The following is a 15,433-nucleotide window of genomic DNA, read 5'->3' as shown; positions in this document are numbered from 1 at the left end:
TTGACTTTGTAATAATATTACATTAAAAATATATATGTGAGGTCCCATTCAACCCCACCCCCCCACCCCCCCTCTCCCCCCCCCAACAACACTCGTTCCCATCATCATGACACATCCATTGGATCTGGTAAGTACATCTTTGGGCACCTCTGCACCTCATATACATTGGTTCACATCATGGCCCATACTCTCCTCTATTCCATCATGTAGGCCCTGTGAGGATTTACAATGTCCGGTGATTACCTCTGAAGCACCATCCAGGGAAGCTCCATGTCCCGAAGACGCCTCCACCTCTCATCTCTTCCTGCCTTTCCCCATACCCTTTGTCCATTATGTCCACTTTTCCCAATCCAATGCCACCTCTTCTATGTGGACACTGGATTGGTTGTGTCCATTGCACCTTTATGTCAAGAGGAGGCTCAGATTCCACCTGGATGCTGGATGCAATCCTCCCATTTTCAGTTGTAATCACTCTAGGCTCCATGGTCCTCCACTTTTTCTTTAAGCTACTTTACTTGCATTTATTTAAACCATTTTTCCTAAAATTTCAAATTTATTGGTATAAAGTTAGTTATATTATCCTATTCTTATGGTCTCCATTATCTATAATAATGTACATCTTTTAAACTCCTAATCTTGTTTATTTATACCTTCTTTCTTTTCTCTGGATCAACCTCACCATAAGTTTATCAATTTTATTATTTTCTCAATGAATCAATGTTTCTTTTGTTGAATACTTCTATTGTACATTTGTTTTTAATAAGTTTCTGCTCTTATTTTATTATATACTTCCTCCCTTTGATTTTTTAATCTTTTTAATTTCTTGCGATAGCTACTCAGTTTAACAATTTTTGGAGTATTTTTATGTTCCTGATACTTTTCTAAGTGCTTTACATATATTATTAGCTCATTTTAATCTGCACATCATCCACCAGAGACAAGTTGTACCATTATTCTCATTTCACAGATGAAAAAATTGAAGCACAGAAAGGTTAAGTACCTAGTTTAACAAGTGACAGATCCAGGATTTGAACCCAAGCAAACTGATTCCAAAGTTCACATTTCAATCTCTACGCTGTGGTGCTTCCCAAGAAAAAAGAGATACTCCAGAAAAAAAAAATTCACAAGTACATATATTAAGACATATAGTATGAGTGTTTGACTAGAACAATGAGGTCATTACTGGGATTCAGGAGAATTGGTGGCAAGGAAAGGAAGGAAGGAAAGTGGTGCTTTGATTGTTATAAGGCTTTAAGTACCTTCCTAAGGAGCTTTGATACAATGTTGCAAGTAAAAAGAAGTCAATGAAGGCTACTGGGTGACATGATTTCAATTCCCGATCTTAACGCAGATTTATGTATTTACTTACTTACTTATTTGTGAAGAAGGTACTCAACCACTGAGTTACACCCACTCCTCATATCATTTATTTTAATCATCCTCATCTGTAAAATGTGGATAAAAATCTTTGTCCTTAATTACAGCAAACGGTTGGTTCGAGAATCGAAGAAGATAATAAAGACGGAAAGCAATTTGTTAAATCAAAAAGCAATATAAAAACATATTTTAAGATAAAAACAATAAAAAACATATATATTTTAAAGAATGATCAGAGTAGTGATTTGGTAACATTAATTGGTTAATAATAGGGAAGTGGCTGTGGCTCAAACAACTGAGCTCCCATTTACCATATGGAGGACCCGGGTTCGATCCCTGGGACCCCCTGATTAAAAAAGAAAAACGGCATTCCAGACCTGTGCGGAGTGGAGAGGTACAGGCCCCTGTGCGGTGAAGCAACGCACCAAAAAGACAATGATGCAACCAGATAGAAAAAATAATAACAAAAAATAAAACTCTATTTAAAAAAAAATAATAATAATCAGGGAAGTAATCACTATTATCACCCTAGCAGCAGCTAACATTTACTTAGTGTTTACTATATGCTAGTTATTGTTCTAAGCTATATAAATTTTATATGTAAAATGTACTCTTTAGTCCTTACATTCTATAGGGTAGGTAAAAAAAACTATTATTAGCCCTATTATATAGGGATAAGAAAACTGAGGCTAATCTTATTATCTTGTCAGGAAATAGGAGAGCCAGGATTCAAGCTCATGTACCCTGACTCCAGAACCCATCGTCTTAAACCTTTTTACTACTGGCATCAGTGTGCAGGCAGCCTGAAGCGAATGAAAAGGATACCAGAAGCCAGGAAACTAGTTAGGAGGCTGCTGTAATAATACAAATACAATGCATCAAATACAGTGATAGTAATGGAAAAGAAAAGGCAAAGAGAAAAGGAGGAAGAAACATTAATGGGTAAAATGGTCCCTGGGAGGTGACTAAGAAATGAAGAGAAAAGAATTAAAGATGACTAAGATGATAAGGTAAAAACCTGTTAAATTAGATTTAGGAGAAGAGCTATGTGATAGAAGAGAAATAAAAGAGGACTAAGAGTCAGAAAAATCTGGGGTCTAGTCCTGGCTCTTTTATGAAGTTATCATTTTACTTTGGGTAATTTCCTAACTGCTCTGGGCTTTGGTTTTCTCATTTTGTAAATAGGATTAATTAAAATCCAATCTGCTTAGCTGCAAAGTTGGTTACCATGAGTTTCAAATATTTGTAGGGCAATTTTCAATTTATAACATATTTTCACATACATTTATTTAAGAGTTGGGTTTTATGTGAATGTAAGGTGTATAATTCTTTTACACATTCTGAGATGAATGTCATCACAGAATACTGACGTAATAATTCCCAGAAAGTAGTTTTAAGAAATGTTCAAAAACCTACAAATACAGATGTAGCAGTTATTATTAAATCAATGAGTTGATAAATCTCTGAAAGAGTATTAAAAAAAAGAAAAAAGGGGGTCTGAGAAAGAGAACTGCCAAAATCCAAACTCCCAATTGGTTTCAAGACTTAACTAACCAATAATCAGAAACCCCGTTTTGCTTGGTTTATTTCAGAACAACAAGCTTGTCATTTCTCAAAAATGACCTGTCATAAATGCTTTTCCCAATCAAGGTCATATACATAATTCTCCTACATCCTTAAAGCAAAAATAAAAACACAATGAGTTCTAACAATAACAACTAGCATAAATGCACTTTTCAGTTCAACTGAAGATGAGAACTTAAAAGCAAAAATGACTCTCATTTATGAAAGCCTGGATAATGACAGACCTTGGAAAAGTTCCAACCACATCAAAGATACACCTATTCTCACAATAGTGACAAAATTCAAGCAAACCTTCATTTCTTATGCCAGTGGCAGAGAAGTCTACAGTTTTCCAAGTGAAAAATCAACTCAACCATTCTAAAGATAATTTCCCTGTGCAAATCGACGTTTCCACTATTTTGTTCTTCTAACAATGTAGTCAGTCAGATGAATTGTCATTTTTGTTCGTTAACAAGGATCTCCAGGACACGAATTGCAAATAAATATCACCAGATTGGTTTACCTATGTTTACACCCTTTCCTCCCACATAGATTCATTACATTAGTAACTATTATGCCTAAAACAATATCTCCAGCTTCCCGGCCTAAATTTCCTATGGAATTTACAAACAGTGAAGGAAATATAAATTGAAATGCAATGAAAGAAACTGTAATAATGGATAATTACTTGGCAAAAATGTTTCCCAACTTAGTTGAAAGCTTCGGTTTCCCTTTTCTGTCATCTCTTGTTTAATCAATGATTTGAGAACTCTTGCATTACTGTTCTTTTTTAAAAAATTAGCATGGATACATATTCTTTTATATGAATTTTTAAATCTGCTTATCAAGTTCCAAGAAACACCCAATTGAGATTTTGACTGGGATTACAATGAATTTACAGAGAACATTGGAGAAGAATCGTATTTTTAACAATTACTGAATCTTTCCCTTCAAAATAGTATGTATCTTCATGTATCCAGGTCTTCTTCAATATCCTTTAGTAAAGTTTAAAAGTTTTCTTTACAAAAGCGTTATACACTTGTAGCAGTTTGATATGGCTCATGAATTCCAAAAATAGATGTTGGATTATGTTTCTAAACTGGTCTGGGGAAACGGACTTTGGCCCAGTGGTTAGGGCATCCGTCTACCATATGGGAGGTCCGCGGTTCAAACCCCGGGCCTCCTTGACCCGTGTGGAGCTGGCCATGCGCAGCGCTGATGCGCGCAAGGAGTGCCGTGCCACGCAAGGGTGTCCCCCGCGTAGGGGAGCCCCACGCGCAAGGAGTGCGCCCGTGAGGAAAGCCGCCCAGCGTGAAAAGAAAGTGCAGCCTGCCCAGGAATGGCGCCGCCCACACTTCCCGTGCTGCTGACGACAACAGAAGCGGACAAAGAAACAAGACGCAGCAAATAGACACCAAGAACAGACAACCAGGGGAGGGGGGTAAATTAAATAAATAAAATAAATCTTTAAAAAATAAATAAATAAATAAATAAATAAATAAATAAATAAATAAATAAATAAACTGGTCTGTACCTGGGCATGATTAAATTATGATTAGGTTTTTGATTGGGCTATGTCAGTAAGATTAAGTAAGTCAGTAAGATAAAAGATATAGAGAAGGACAGAGTCTGAGTTTTGATGTTGGAGTTTTGAGTTGGAGCCCAGGAAGTAAGCACACAGAGGAGTAGGGCAGCTGGCCCTGGAGAGAATCAAACCCTGGGGAGAGAGACAGAACTGGTCGCCTAATAGTCTACAGCTGGCCTTGTTGAGAAAACAGTCACTAAGCCCTGAGAGAAATGAGCCCCAGGAAGAGAGGAACCCAGGAAGCCCAAACTCTGGCAGAAGTTGGCAGCCATCTTGCTCCCCATGGCATTAGACTTTGGTGAGGGAAGTAACTTGCACTTTATGGCCTATTAACTGTAAGCTTCTACCCCAAATAAATACCCTTTATAAAAACCAACCAATTTCTGGTATTTTGCTGACTAACACAACACCTAGCACATTTATTCTTGAGTAGGGTTTTTTTTTATTTGGGGAGGGGGGAACTTTTTGTTGCAAAATGGATCTTTTTTCTAATTACATTTTTTAATTAGCTACTACTAGCATATATATAGCAATATATATATACATACATATACATATAGCAAAACTACTGATTTTGTAGGTTCATCTTTAATATAGATCTTTAGCGAAACTCTCTTAGTTGAATTTGAGTTTTCTATGTAGGCCAGGGGCTGGCAAACTACAGACCCTGAACCAAATCTGGCCTGCTGCTTCCACATCCATTTATGTATTTTTTTCTATGGCTGCTTTTATATTAGAATGGTAGGGTTGAATAGTTACAAGAGAGACTGTATGGTCCAAAAAAGGCTAAAATATTTACAATATATTTGGTCCTTTCCAGAAAGACGTTGACTACTCCTAAGGTAGATAAACACACTATCTGAAAATAATGACAATTCTCTTTTCTAAAATGTATTCTACCTGTCTATCTATCTATCATAAATGAATAAATGGAACCTCCAGCATAATGGTAAATAGTAATGATGACATTCTGTCTTATTCCTGCCTTTAAGTGGAGTGCTTCTGTTTCACATCAAGTTTGACATTTACTACAGGTTTCAGAAGATACCCTTCATCAAGTTAAGAAAATCTTCAAAGCTTAAAATTTTAATTTAAAGGACTGTATTTTACTCTGTCCTTTCCACTTTTTTCTGTGAAATGGTGGGAATAATACCAAGTAGTTATTTTTAAAATAGTTTTACATGGTGTGATGGTTAGGCTATTGTGTAAATTCGGCCAGGTAATTGTTCTCAGTTGTTTGGTCAAGCAAGCACTGGGCTAACTGTAATAAAAGGGCATTTATGGACTTCAGTCACCACTGACTTTACTGCAGTGGTAAATCATAGATAGCTGGCTATAGTTACATCAGGAAGATTGCATCAGCAATGAGTGATGCTTAACCCAATCAGCTGAATGCTTTAAAAGGGGAAGTGATTCCAGCATTGAGAGAGAATTTCCCAGCCCGTCTTTGGATGGCCAACATCTCCTAGAACTTGTCAAGAACCTTCACTGGACTTTCACTGCAGCCCCTGGTTGCAGCCTGCCTGTGGAACCTGGACTTGGGCATATCCAGACTGCATGACAGACTCTTACAGAATCACATACTATTGACAGATACCTCGTTAATTGTGTTTCCCTAGAGAATCCGGACTAATACACATGGTAAAATAAAAATTGGCAACCCTATATTGATCCCCCATATTAAAAATGAAAACAAAAAACTGTTTTACTAGGCCATGAAACTCAAAGTCTGGGATACAATATGCAAACTTTTAAAGCAATTATAATGATATTTATAACAGAAACTCTAAGCAGAGATCACCCAATGTACTGATTTCCTTACTCAAAATTTCACTGGGTTTATATATATAATAAAGAGGCAATAGAGATGAATGCTTAAGTGATAAAAACATGGGCTTTGGGGTCCACACACTCTTGGGTGGGAATTCTGGCTATCCCCAAGGTAGCTGTGAGAGTTTAAGCAAGTTACTTAACCTTTCTAAGACAGTTTCCCCCTTAAAATGTAGATAATAATAGTATACACTTTATAAAGTTGTTCTCAAGATTAAATGACTTGAAGTACATAAAGTACTTTGTACAGTATCTGGCCAATTATGAGTGTTCAATAGATGGTACATGGTATTATTGTTATTATTTTGTGTATTTGTGACATGTATAAATCTTTATTACTTTGTTCATTCCAGAAGGACCGTAATTTCATCTTTTGAAATACCAAAGTTAACGATCTAAAAGAAGATAGTAAGGATCATTCAATTCTGACTGGTTTAATACTCACAAATGGGTCAATGTTAATAAATAAATAAGAATATACTTAGAGGAAGTATTTAGCTATTTTGATTTTTCAAATTATCTATTCATTCACCACATAAGAATTTTGCTGTTCCAGTCTTTTAGAGAATATAAGAACGCAGTTAGAGCTGTTGTGATAATATGTGAATGCCTTTCAAAGCAGAAGAATTCTTGAATGAAGAGGAATTTTTTTCAATACCACTAGATTTTCAAGTACAATAGCTAAACAGCTGATCAGAATAAAGGAAATTAACAAAGTGATTTAGGAACATCAAGGATAGCACTATTTAATCACTTTTTTCTTCTAACTTCTGACTTATAAAACATTTTCAAGTTAACACATTTTTTAATACCAATTATTTTACTTGTTTTTTCCTAAAAGAATAAAAACAACTGAACAGGAGTTCCTTATCAAAATCTGGGATATGCAGCTTGAAATTAGTATTGCAAAGCCCCCATAAGAAACCGGATTACTGATATGTTAATGTGTAGTATGAATCTCAGGAGAGGAATTTAGTATGTGAAGACTCAAAAATTATTTGAGCATGGAAGCCTTCTTTCTCTGACCACTTCACAGTACTTGTATTCTATGAAATACACTTTGGGAATTGCTGGACACAAATTTGCTAAAAAGCACAGAAATGGAGTATATCAATATAGAGCTGGAAATACAGAGGTTTCATGAAGGGGCCAAGATTTCAGAAAACACTGAAAGAAGAAAGGAAAAGTGTTTCAAGAAAAAAAAAAAAGAAACCAAAGCAGTGTTTGAAGGAAGCAAAGACAGTATAGCGAGGAGATAAATATGATCAAGATAGGATAAAAGCAGCAGAGAATAAATAACAGAAAAGCTTTTGAAAAGGAAAGTTTTTAAAAAGGAAAATGTATATATCACAGGAAAGTTACAACAAAGCACCATTTAGGCAAGCAGGTACACCTATTACAATTATTGTCGAAGGATAAGAATAGAAACTGGGGAGCAATTTGACTCAAGCAGCTGAGTGCCTGCCTCCCACATGGTAAGTCCTGGGTTCGGTCCCTGGTATTTACTAAAAACAAAAAAAAACAAACAACAAGCAAACAAATGGAAAAACCAATTCACAGGAGCCAATATGGCTCACTGGTTGAGCACCGGATTCCCACATACAAGGTCCCTGGTTCAATCCCCAGGTCCATATCTCAAAAACAAACAAAAAGAGTAGAAACTAAAATTCTCAATTTTCTAAGCTTAGATTCCAAAGAGCAATAAAAATTTACTTACTTCACTAGAGCAGCTGCTTCAGGAAGTACATCAGCAAATGATTCACGGAATATAATTGCATTTTTTCTTTTACAGTTCTGTATGACATCATTGGCAAGGTAAAACAGATTCAAACGGTGGGGATAGGCAGCTAAGGACAACAAAAGAAAGTAAGTAAAAGAAAATTAGTGAATTTATACTTAGTTGAACTTATTCCAAATACAGTGTTCTCAAACTATGCAACTGCTATTACATGGATAGAAGGATGGATGAACAGATAATGGACTAATGGATCAATATATTGAACATGGTGCCCAAAAACCTGACTGGTTCAGGTTAAATTTCTGTTCAAGGTACTCAAGTAGATTTCTATTTCACTTTGGTGATGTTTGGAACTAAAAAAACAAAACATCATTAACTCTGGAGAAGCTAATATAAAACAAAATTGCTCTACCAAACATTTGAAAAGACAAAAAACTGAGTTAAACAATCTCGACTTGGAATAAACACTGGGGTTGGTGAAAAGAGCATTGGTTTTGGAATCTAATTAGAACGTGGCCTTAGGCAAATTGTTGAACCATATTAAAAGAGCATCATCATCATTATTGTTGATAGACTTTTTTTCATCAACCAAAGCAGACAACACTCAAAGATGCCTAAGTCCTCCCACACCTACTAGAAAGGGGCTTCTGGTCCTACTTTCACCACTAGGTGGGGGTCCTGGGAAATAAGTAACGTGATCCCATGGGCACATATGGGTTAAGCTTTTCCAAGGCCCTATGGTAAGGCCCCAATCAATTTACCATCTTGAGCAAAGCCATCCCGAGTTTCATTATTATCCTGGGCAACTTCAATGTCCATATGGATGATCCAACACATTATCCACTCTCAGTTTCATGACCTCAAATTCAGTGACTCCAAGAACCACTCCTTCAAATATTTTTAAATACCCATCTGTGACCACCTCTGACTCCCATTATACTTGCTCTTCAATTTTATCAAGATCTCAGTTCTTTTATTTTCTACAGTGTCTTCTAGTATTCAATTCTTTATCAGTTCCAGACTCTTTAATCTACTATTTAAATCACTCTCTTATCAAAATCCTAACAACCTCAGTTTAGCTTTCTATTTACATAGAGGATTGAAACCATATAAATTCATAATCTCCTGTCAATTAAGCCCTCAGTGCTATAGATCTTCTACAAGTTCTTAATCAGCAGTACCCTCTCCCATTTGCTGTTTAACAGCTATGGCAAATTTTTACCACTCTTATCAAGTCCCCCATTTTACCATATCCCTCCTCAGTCTCAGGAGACAAGTTTATATGTTATTTCACAGAGAAAGCAGAAATCATTAGATACAAATTATCTTCTTTCAAAAAATATATCCAAACCAAAGGCCCGCAGAGAGCCGGCAACAAATCTTAGTGCATATTTCCATTCTTCTCTCCCATTTCTCAGCAAGCTCTGTTCCCCATTTCCCAATAAATTCTTTTTCTGGCCTAATTAAAAATATATATATATCCATGTTTAAACTCATCTGGATCAATTTGCCTATTTAAATAAAAAATATTACTCCTACTGCTAAACAGAAATCTAATCCCTCTACCATGTACTATTTCCTAGTCCCTCGTCCCTCCTTTGGAAATATTATAATCCATTAACTATTCTTGCTTTTCCCTGTAATTTTAACCTACTCCTTCCTTCAGGTGCACTCTCTAAACACATTTATAATACATATCTCTTCCATATTAAATAAGAATTCCTGTGACCACCATAGGTTCCCCTCTGGTCATGCCCCTTTCCTTCCTTGCCTTCAGTTAAGATCTTTCAGATTCAAGGATCTGAGGGAGCTTTGCATACTCACTCTCTTTAACACCCACTATATCTCACAAATATAGGAACCTTTTTTTTTTTTTGCACTTAACACATGCAATCTATTATATGCTAGGAGCTTTCTATAAATTATTCTATTTCATTTATGTTGTCATTACTCCACTCAAAATAGCAACTGCAAAGATTACCAATAAATTCCAACTTATTACCCAAAAGAGATATATTAAAATGTTATTTCTTTGTGGTCATTTTTTTGGCATATAGAATAATCCATTATATCAATTTCTCTTTCTGCTTCTGTCATAACCATTCTCCTACCTCTCTGGTTGCTCCTCCACAATCATGTACAGGTGGTTTGTGATCACCCTCCTTTAAATGTTCCTGCTTCCCAGGTTCTCTACTTAAGCACACCCTCTTATTCACTTACAACATAGTGTTTTAAAATTTCACACTTTAAACTAGATAGTTTATTCCATTCCTGGCTCTGACTTTTATTAGCTATGTGGCCTTACACATGATTCTTCAGTATGTCATTTTCCTCCTTTGTAAAATGACAACCTCACAGAGTTGTTAGAAGAATTAAATGAGATAATGCATATAAAGCATTTAAGCACAGTGCCTACTACACAGAAAATGAAATGCTATCAATGTAATTATCCACTTCCACAGCTTCAACTACCTATGTATCAATGACTCCCAAATCCATAGACATCAGGCCTAGATTTCTCTTTACCAGTTACGCACAAATCCACTTTAAATCCCAGAGGCACCTTGAGTTTGATTTTCCAATATTTACTTAATCATCTTTCTTCTCTTCCAGCTATTATTACTCTTGTAGTTAGTTACTGTAGCTAGAAATTTAACAATCCTCTTGACTCCTCCTACTCATCCTACCCTTACCCCCATTTAATAAATCTCCAGCCAATTTTATCCAATTATTTCTCAAATTTGTCCCTTCTTCTCCCACTATTCCTGCTACTGGCTCTTTGCTGAGCTTCATTATCTTTGACTTAGATTACTAACACAAGATCCTCCTAACTGGTTATTAACTCTAGATTCGGTCCCCTCAGATTCACTCTCTACATCATTGCCAAACTGATCTTCTAATACACAAATATTAGCCATTTATTATGATTTCTCATAGCTTATTAGAAAAATCCCAAACACCCTGGCCTCCTCTAATGATCTGAATTTAAGTGTCAAAATAATACTAGGAAAGGGAGCAGATGTAGCTCAAATGGTTGAGCACTGGCTTCCCATATAGAAGTCCTGGGTTCAATCCCCGGCACCTCCTACAAACAAACAAAGGAAAAAACCTAAACTCTCACTGGGGAATAGTTATGGCTCAGTGATTAAGTGTCTCTTTCCCATGTATGAAGTCCTGGGTTCAATCCCCAGTACTTCCTTAAAAAAATAATAATAGTGGGGGAAAGCCCTACCTCAGATCAAATACCAAATAATGAATGTAGAAGGAATGATGGAATTAGAAAATCAGCATTTGGCAACCCTCACAGTAAAAACTGATTCATGCAACTCTCATCAATGGATGTTAAAGCTAGTGAGTTAAGGTTTAAAGAGCATCAGGAGGATAGTGATATAATCTCAAACTATCTCCCCACAAAATACTCTCACTTTACAATGAAGAAATCTGGCAAAAAGTATCTTAACCAAGTGATCAAAGTTAATATCATCAGTAATGGGACAGACTGACATTTCATAGATTGCCTGAAGAACACAACATGATTTCTGTGGTATTCTTGTCCAAAACTATATAACCTGAATCTAATCATAAGGATACATCAGATAAATGCAAATTTAGGGATATTCTACAAGTTATTGGCCAAGTTACACTGCCAAAATGTCAAATTCATGAAAAACAAGGGAAGACTGGCAAATTACTCCAGACTGAAGAAAACTAAAAAGACATGACAACTATGCAACATGTAATTCTTCAAAATTCAACTAAGGTTTGCAGATCCAATGGTAGTATTGTATCAATAATTTCCTGATTTTAGTGGCCTTTAGCGGTTTCAAAACACCGCATAAGTTGAATATCCTTGTTTTTAGGAAAGAGACACTGAAGTAGTAAGGGCATCAATCTGCAACATATTCTCAGAGAGTTTAGGAAAAAAAAGTATGCATATATTAAGTGTAGAGAGAGAAGAAGAGAGGGAAAAATAAAGTAAAATGCTAATAACTAGGGAATCTGGGTAAAGAGTATACAAGAGGTCTTTGTGATATTCTTCCAACTTCTCTTTAAATTTGAAATTATTTCAAAACAAGTTAAAAAATATACATAGACTCCAACTACTTACCACCTTCACCATAGCCTCCTGGTCTACATCACAATAATCTTTTGCTTGAATTATTGTTGTAGCCTCCAAAGTGGCCTCCCTGTTTCTATCATTTGCCCCACTTCATTCTAATCCCAACTCAGGAGAGAATAAGCCTTTAAAAACATAAATCAGATAATATTACTTCTCTGCTTAAATCCTTCCAATAATGGTTCCCCTTCTCACACAGAGTAAAGATCAAAGTCCTTACACAATATCTGTAAGTCCTAACCAATCTGGCACTACCTTATCTTAGTTCATCTCATCATTGCTTCTTCTATTCTAGCCACACTGGCCACCTTGCTATCCCTCTCGAACATAACTGGATCCATCTCAGTGTCCTTTAAAGCTTGCTGTTCCCTGGATCACTCTCTTATCACCTTGAAATCTTTACCCAAATGTCACTTTGTCAATGAAGCTTACCCTATTAAAAAAAGCTTACCTTATTTTAAATTGCAACATCAAGTCAACAATATCCCTATTCCCTTTGCTTACTTGCTTTCCCCACATAACACTTATAACTTCGCAATATACTACAAAATTTACTTGATTTATTTTTTTTTGCCTGTCTCCCTCAAAAGGAGCACAAATTTTTTTCAGTTTGATTTACTGTTGAATCCTCAGCCTCTAGGACAATGCCTGGCATATTAAATAGCTATTTCTTCAATGAATAAATTAGGGAAAAAGAGAAGGAAAATACAAGGAAAAGAAGAAAATGGAACAACAACGACAAAAAAGTAGCCCTCTATTCAGTTTAGTTAATAATCTCATAAGTCAGCAGGCTTCTGTGTAATTGTATAGAACATGTAGGGGCTAGAACTCATATAAGGTACAGTTAGGTCTTTCAGGGGCTATTGCAGAAGTTAATCTAGATATAAAATGAGTGTTCTCACAACAGCAATTTGTCAACAAGGAGTTAAGCATGCGACCCTCTTATCATTACTGAGAAGGGAGAGGGAGAGGAAAGGAAGGTAATGATTTTAAGCTTCAAACCTTCAAAATAAAACTGTTACCCACAATAACAACATATTCAAATTGAAAGACTGAAAGCTCTCCTCCAAAGATCAGGCAAAAAAGGAGATCTGCTTGCACTTCTACTATTCAACATCATATTGGAAGTCCTAGCTAGAGCAATCAGGCAAGAAAAAGAAATAAAAAGTATTCTAACTGGAAAGGAAAAAGTAAAACAATCTTGATTTGCAGATGATATGACTCTACAAATAGAAAAATCCCAATGAAGCCACAAAACATTCAACTAATTTCTGAGTATGATTCACCCTCGGGAATTATATTACAGCATGTATCATACATATATATTTCTGTACAAGATTATTTTCAAAAATCATGATTATAATTAAAGAGCAATTTCAAGTATTTTCAGTGCTAATCTTTTATGTACTAATTTTAGAACCTAAGTCAAGAGAAAAATGACTTGAATGTACACTGATAGAGCCACATTAAACTAAAAATTTCAAAGTAGTCTATTTGCATTTGTAAAGTATCAATCTAGCTGTTCCTTAAATAATCTATTACTCACAATATTCATTAAACATTGCTATATACAATTATCTAGAAATCAACTAAACCCAAACTTTCCCAAATTTTGAACAGAAAACTAAAAGAACCAAAAAACATTCCCAATTCTTATCTTTCCCACAAAGAAAGATATTATATGTTTAGGTATAAACTAATAGTGGAGTGGTTAAGAACATGGGTCCTGGAACTGAATTTCCCACTACTCCACTAACTAGCTATATGATCATGAGTGAGTTCGTTAACATCCAGGTACTTTAATTTCCCTGTCTTAAAATGGGAATAAAAACTACCTCATTGCGGATATTGTGAAGATTAAAGATCATACTAATAATGATCTTATAAATAAACTTTGTATGGTAAGTACGCTATTGATTGATGATAATAAGCATCATCCTAAAATCCAGAATACCATTTTCCTGATACCTGAGTCAAAGGAATAATTCAATAAAAGCAAAAGGAGCTAATTATGAAATGTTTCAGTGTACCAATTATCCATAACAACCAAAGAAAATTAGAACCTAACTATCAAAAATAGGGGAGTTGGTTTATTAAATTCACAAAATAAAAGTAACCATTAATCAAGTATGAAGATCATGCAGAAAAAGAAAAACTTTATGCACTAAAAATGAAGAAAACCAAATACTAAAAGGCACATTTAACCTTGACTTCTTTCCCCTTTATTTTCTATATTGAAGTGCTATCAATCCCACTGCCTTATTTCACTAAATTCAAGATACCATCATTTATGACATGCACCATTTTATGTACCACCAAGAAATTTAATGAGTACTCCTGTGCTCACATTGGCAGTACATATACTAAAACTGGAATGATACAAAAAAAAAAAGAAGCAAAAAAAAAAAAAAGTGTGCCCTGCAAATTCATGAAGCATTCCATATTTTTCTTAATTGTACAGAGCTTATACTGAGTTCATGGAAAAGTTTTGGTAACGGATGGTGGTGATGGTAGCCCCGACATCGTGAACCTAATTAAGAACACTCAATAATAAACCTGAATGTGGCTAAAAGGGTGAAATTTTAGGTTGTATAATAGAAATTTTTTAAAAACAGAACTGTACAACACAAACAGCAAACCCTAATGAAAACAACTGACTATAGTTAATAGTACAATTATAAAAATGTTTTTTCATGAATTGTAACAAAGGTACCATTCTAATGGAAGGTGCTAATAATAGAATGGGGAAAGCAGATGAGGCTCAACTGATAGAGCACCCGCCTACCATATAGGAGGTCCAAGATTCAAACCCAGGGCCTCCTGGCCTGTGTGGTGAGCTGGCCCAAGCACAGTGCTGCCGCACACAAGGAGTTCCATGCCACAAGGGTGTCCCCCGCGTAGGGGAGTCCCAAGCGTAAGGAATGCACCCAGCAAGGAGAGCTGCCTGTGTGAAAAACACAGCCCGCCCAGGGGTGATGCTGTGCACGTGGAGAGCTGATGCAGCACGATGACGCAACAAAAAAGGAGACACAGATTCCCGGTGCCACGGAGAATGCAAGCGGACACAGAAGAACACAGAGTGAATGGACACAAGAGAGCAGACAAGAGAGGGTGTGGGGGGGGTGGCGGGCAAGGGGAGAGAAAGAAATAAATCTTTTTTAAAAAAAAAGGATGGTATGTGGGAACTCTGTATTTTATGCATAACTTTTCTGAACCTGTAACT

General features: G+C 35.8%; 1 protein-coding gene across 4 annotated transcripts in view; it reads right to left on the bottom strand.

Annotated features, from left to right (window-relative positions):
- Nucleotides 1-15,433, bottom strand: part of RPRD2 (regulation of nuclear pre-mRNA domain containing 2) — a 113,246-nt gene that overhangs the window by 50,489 nt on the left and 47,324 nt on the right. For all 4 annotated transcript variants that reach the window (XM_058275303.2, XM_058275302.2, XM_058275305.2 and 1 more), the window contains exon 2: nucleotides 8,073-8,202. In XM_058275303.2, coding sequence (XP_058131286.1) covers nucleotides 8,073-8,202 — 130 coding nt within the window. The remainder of the gene's footprint in view (nucleotides 1-8,072; nucleotides 8,203-15,433) is intronic.

This window comes from Dasypus novemcinctus, chromosome 13, assembly GCF_030445035.2.
Source record: "Dasypus novemcinctus isolate mDasNov1 chromosome 13, mDasNov1.1.hap2, whole genome shotgun sequence".
Lineage (NCBI taxonomy): Eukaryota > Metazoa > Chordata > Mammalia > Cingulata > Dasypodidae > Dasypus > Dasypus novemcinctus.
The sequence above is the reverse complement of the archived record's forward strand: the minus strand, read 5'-3'. Positions and strand labels throughout refer to the sequence as shown.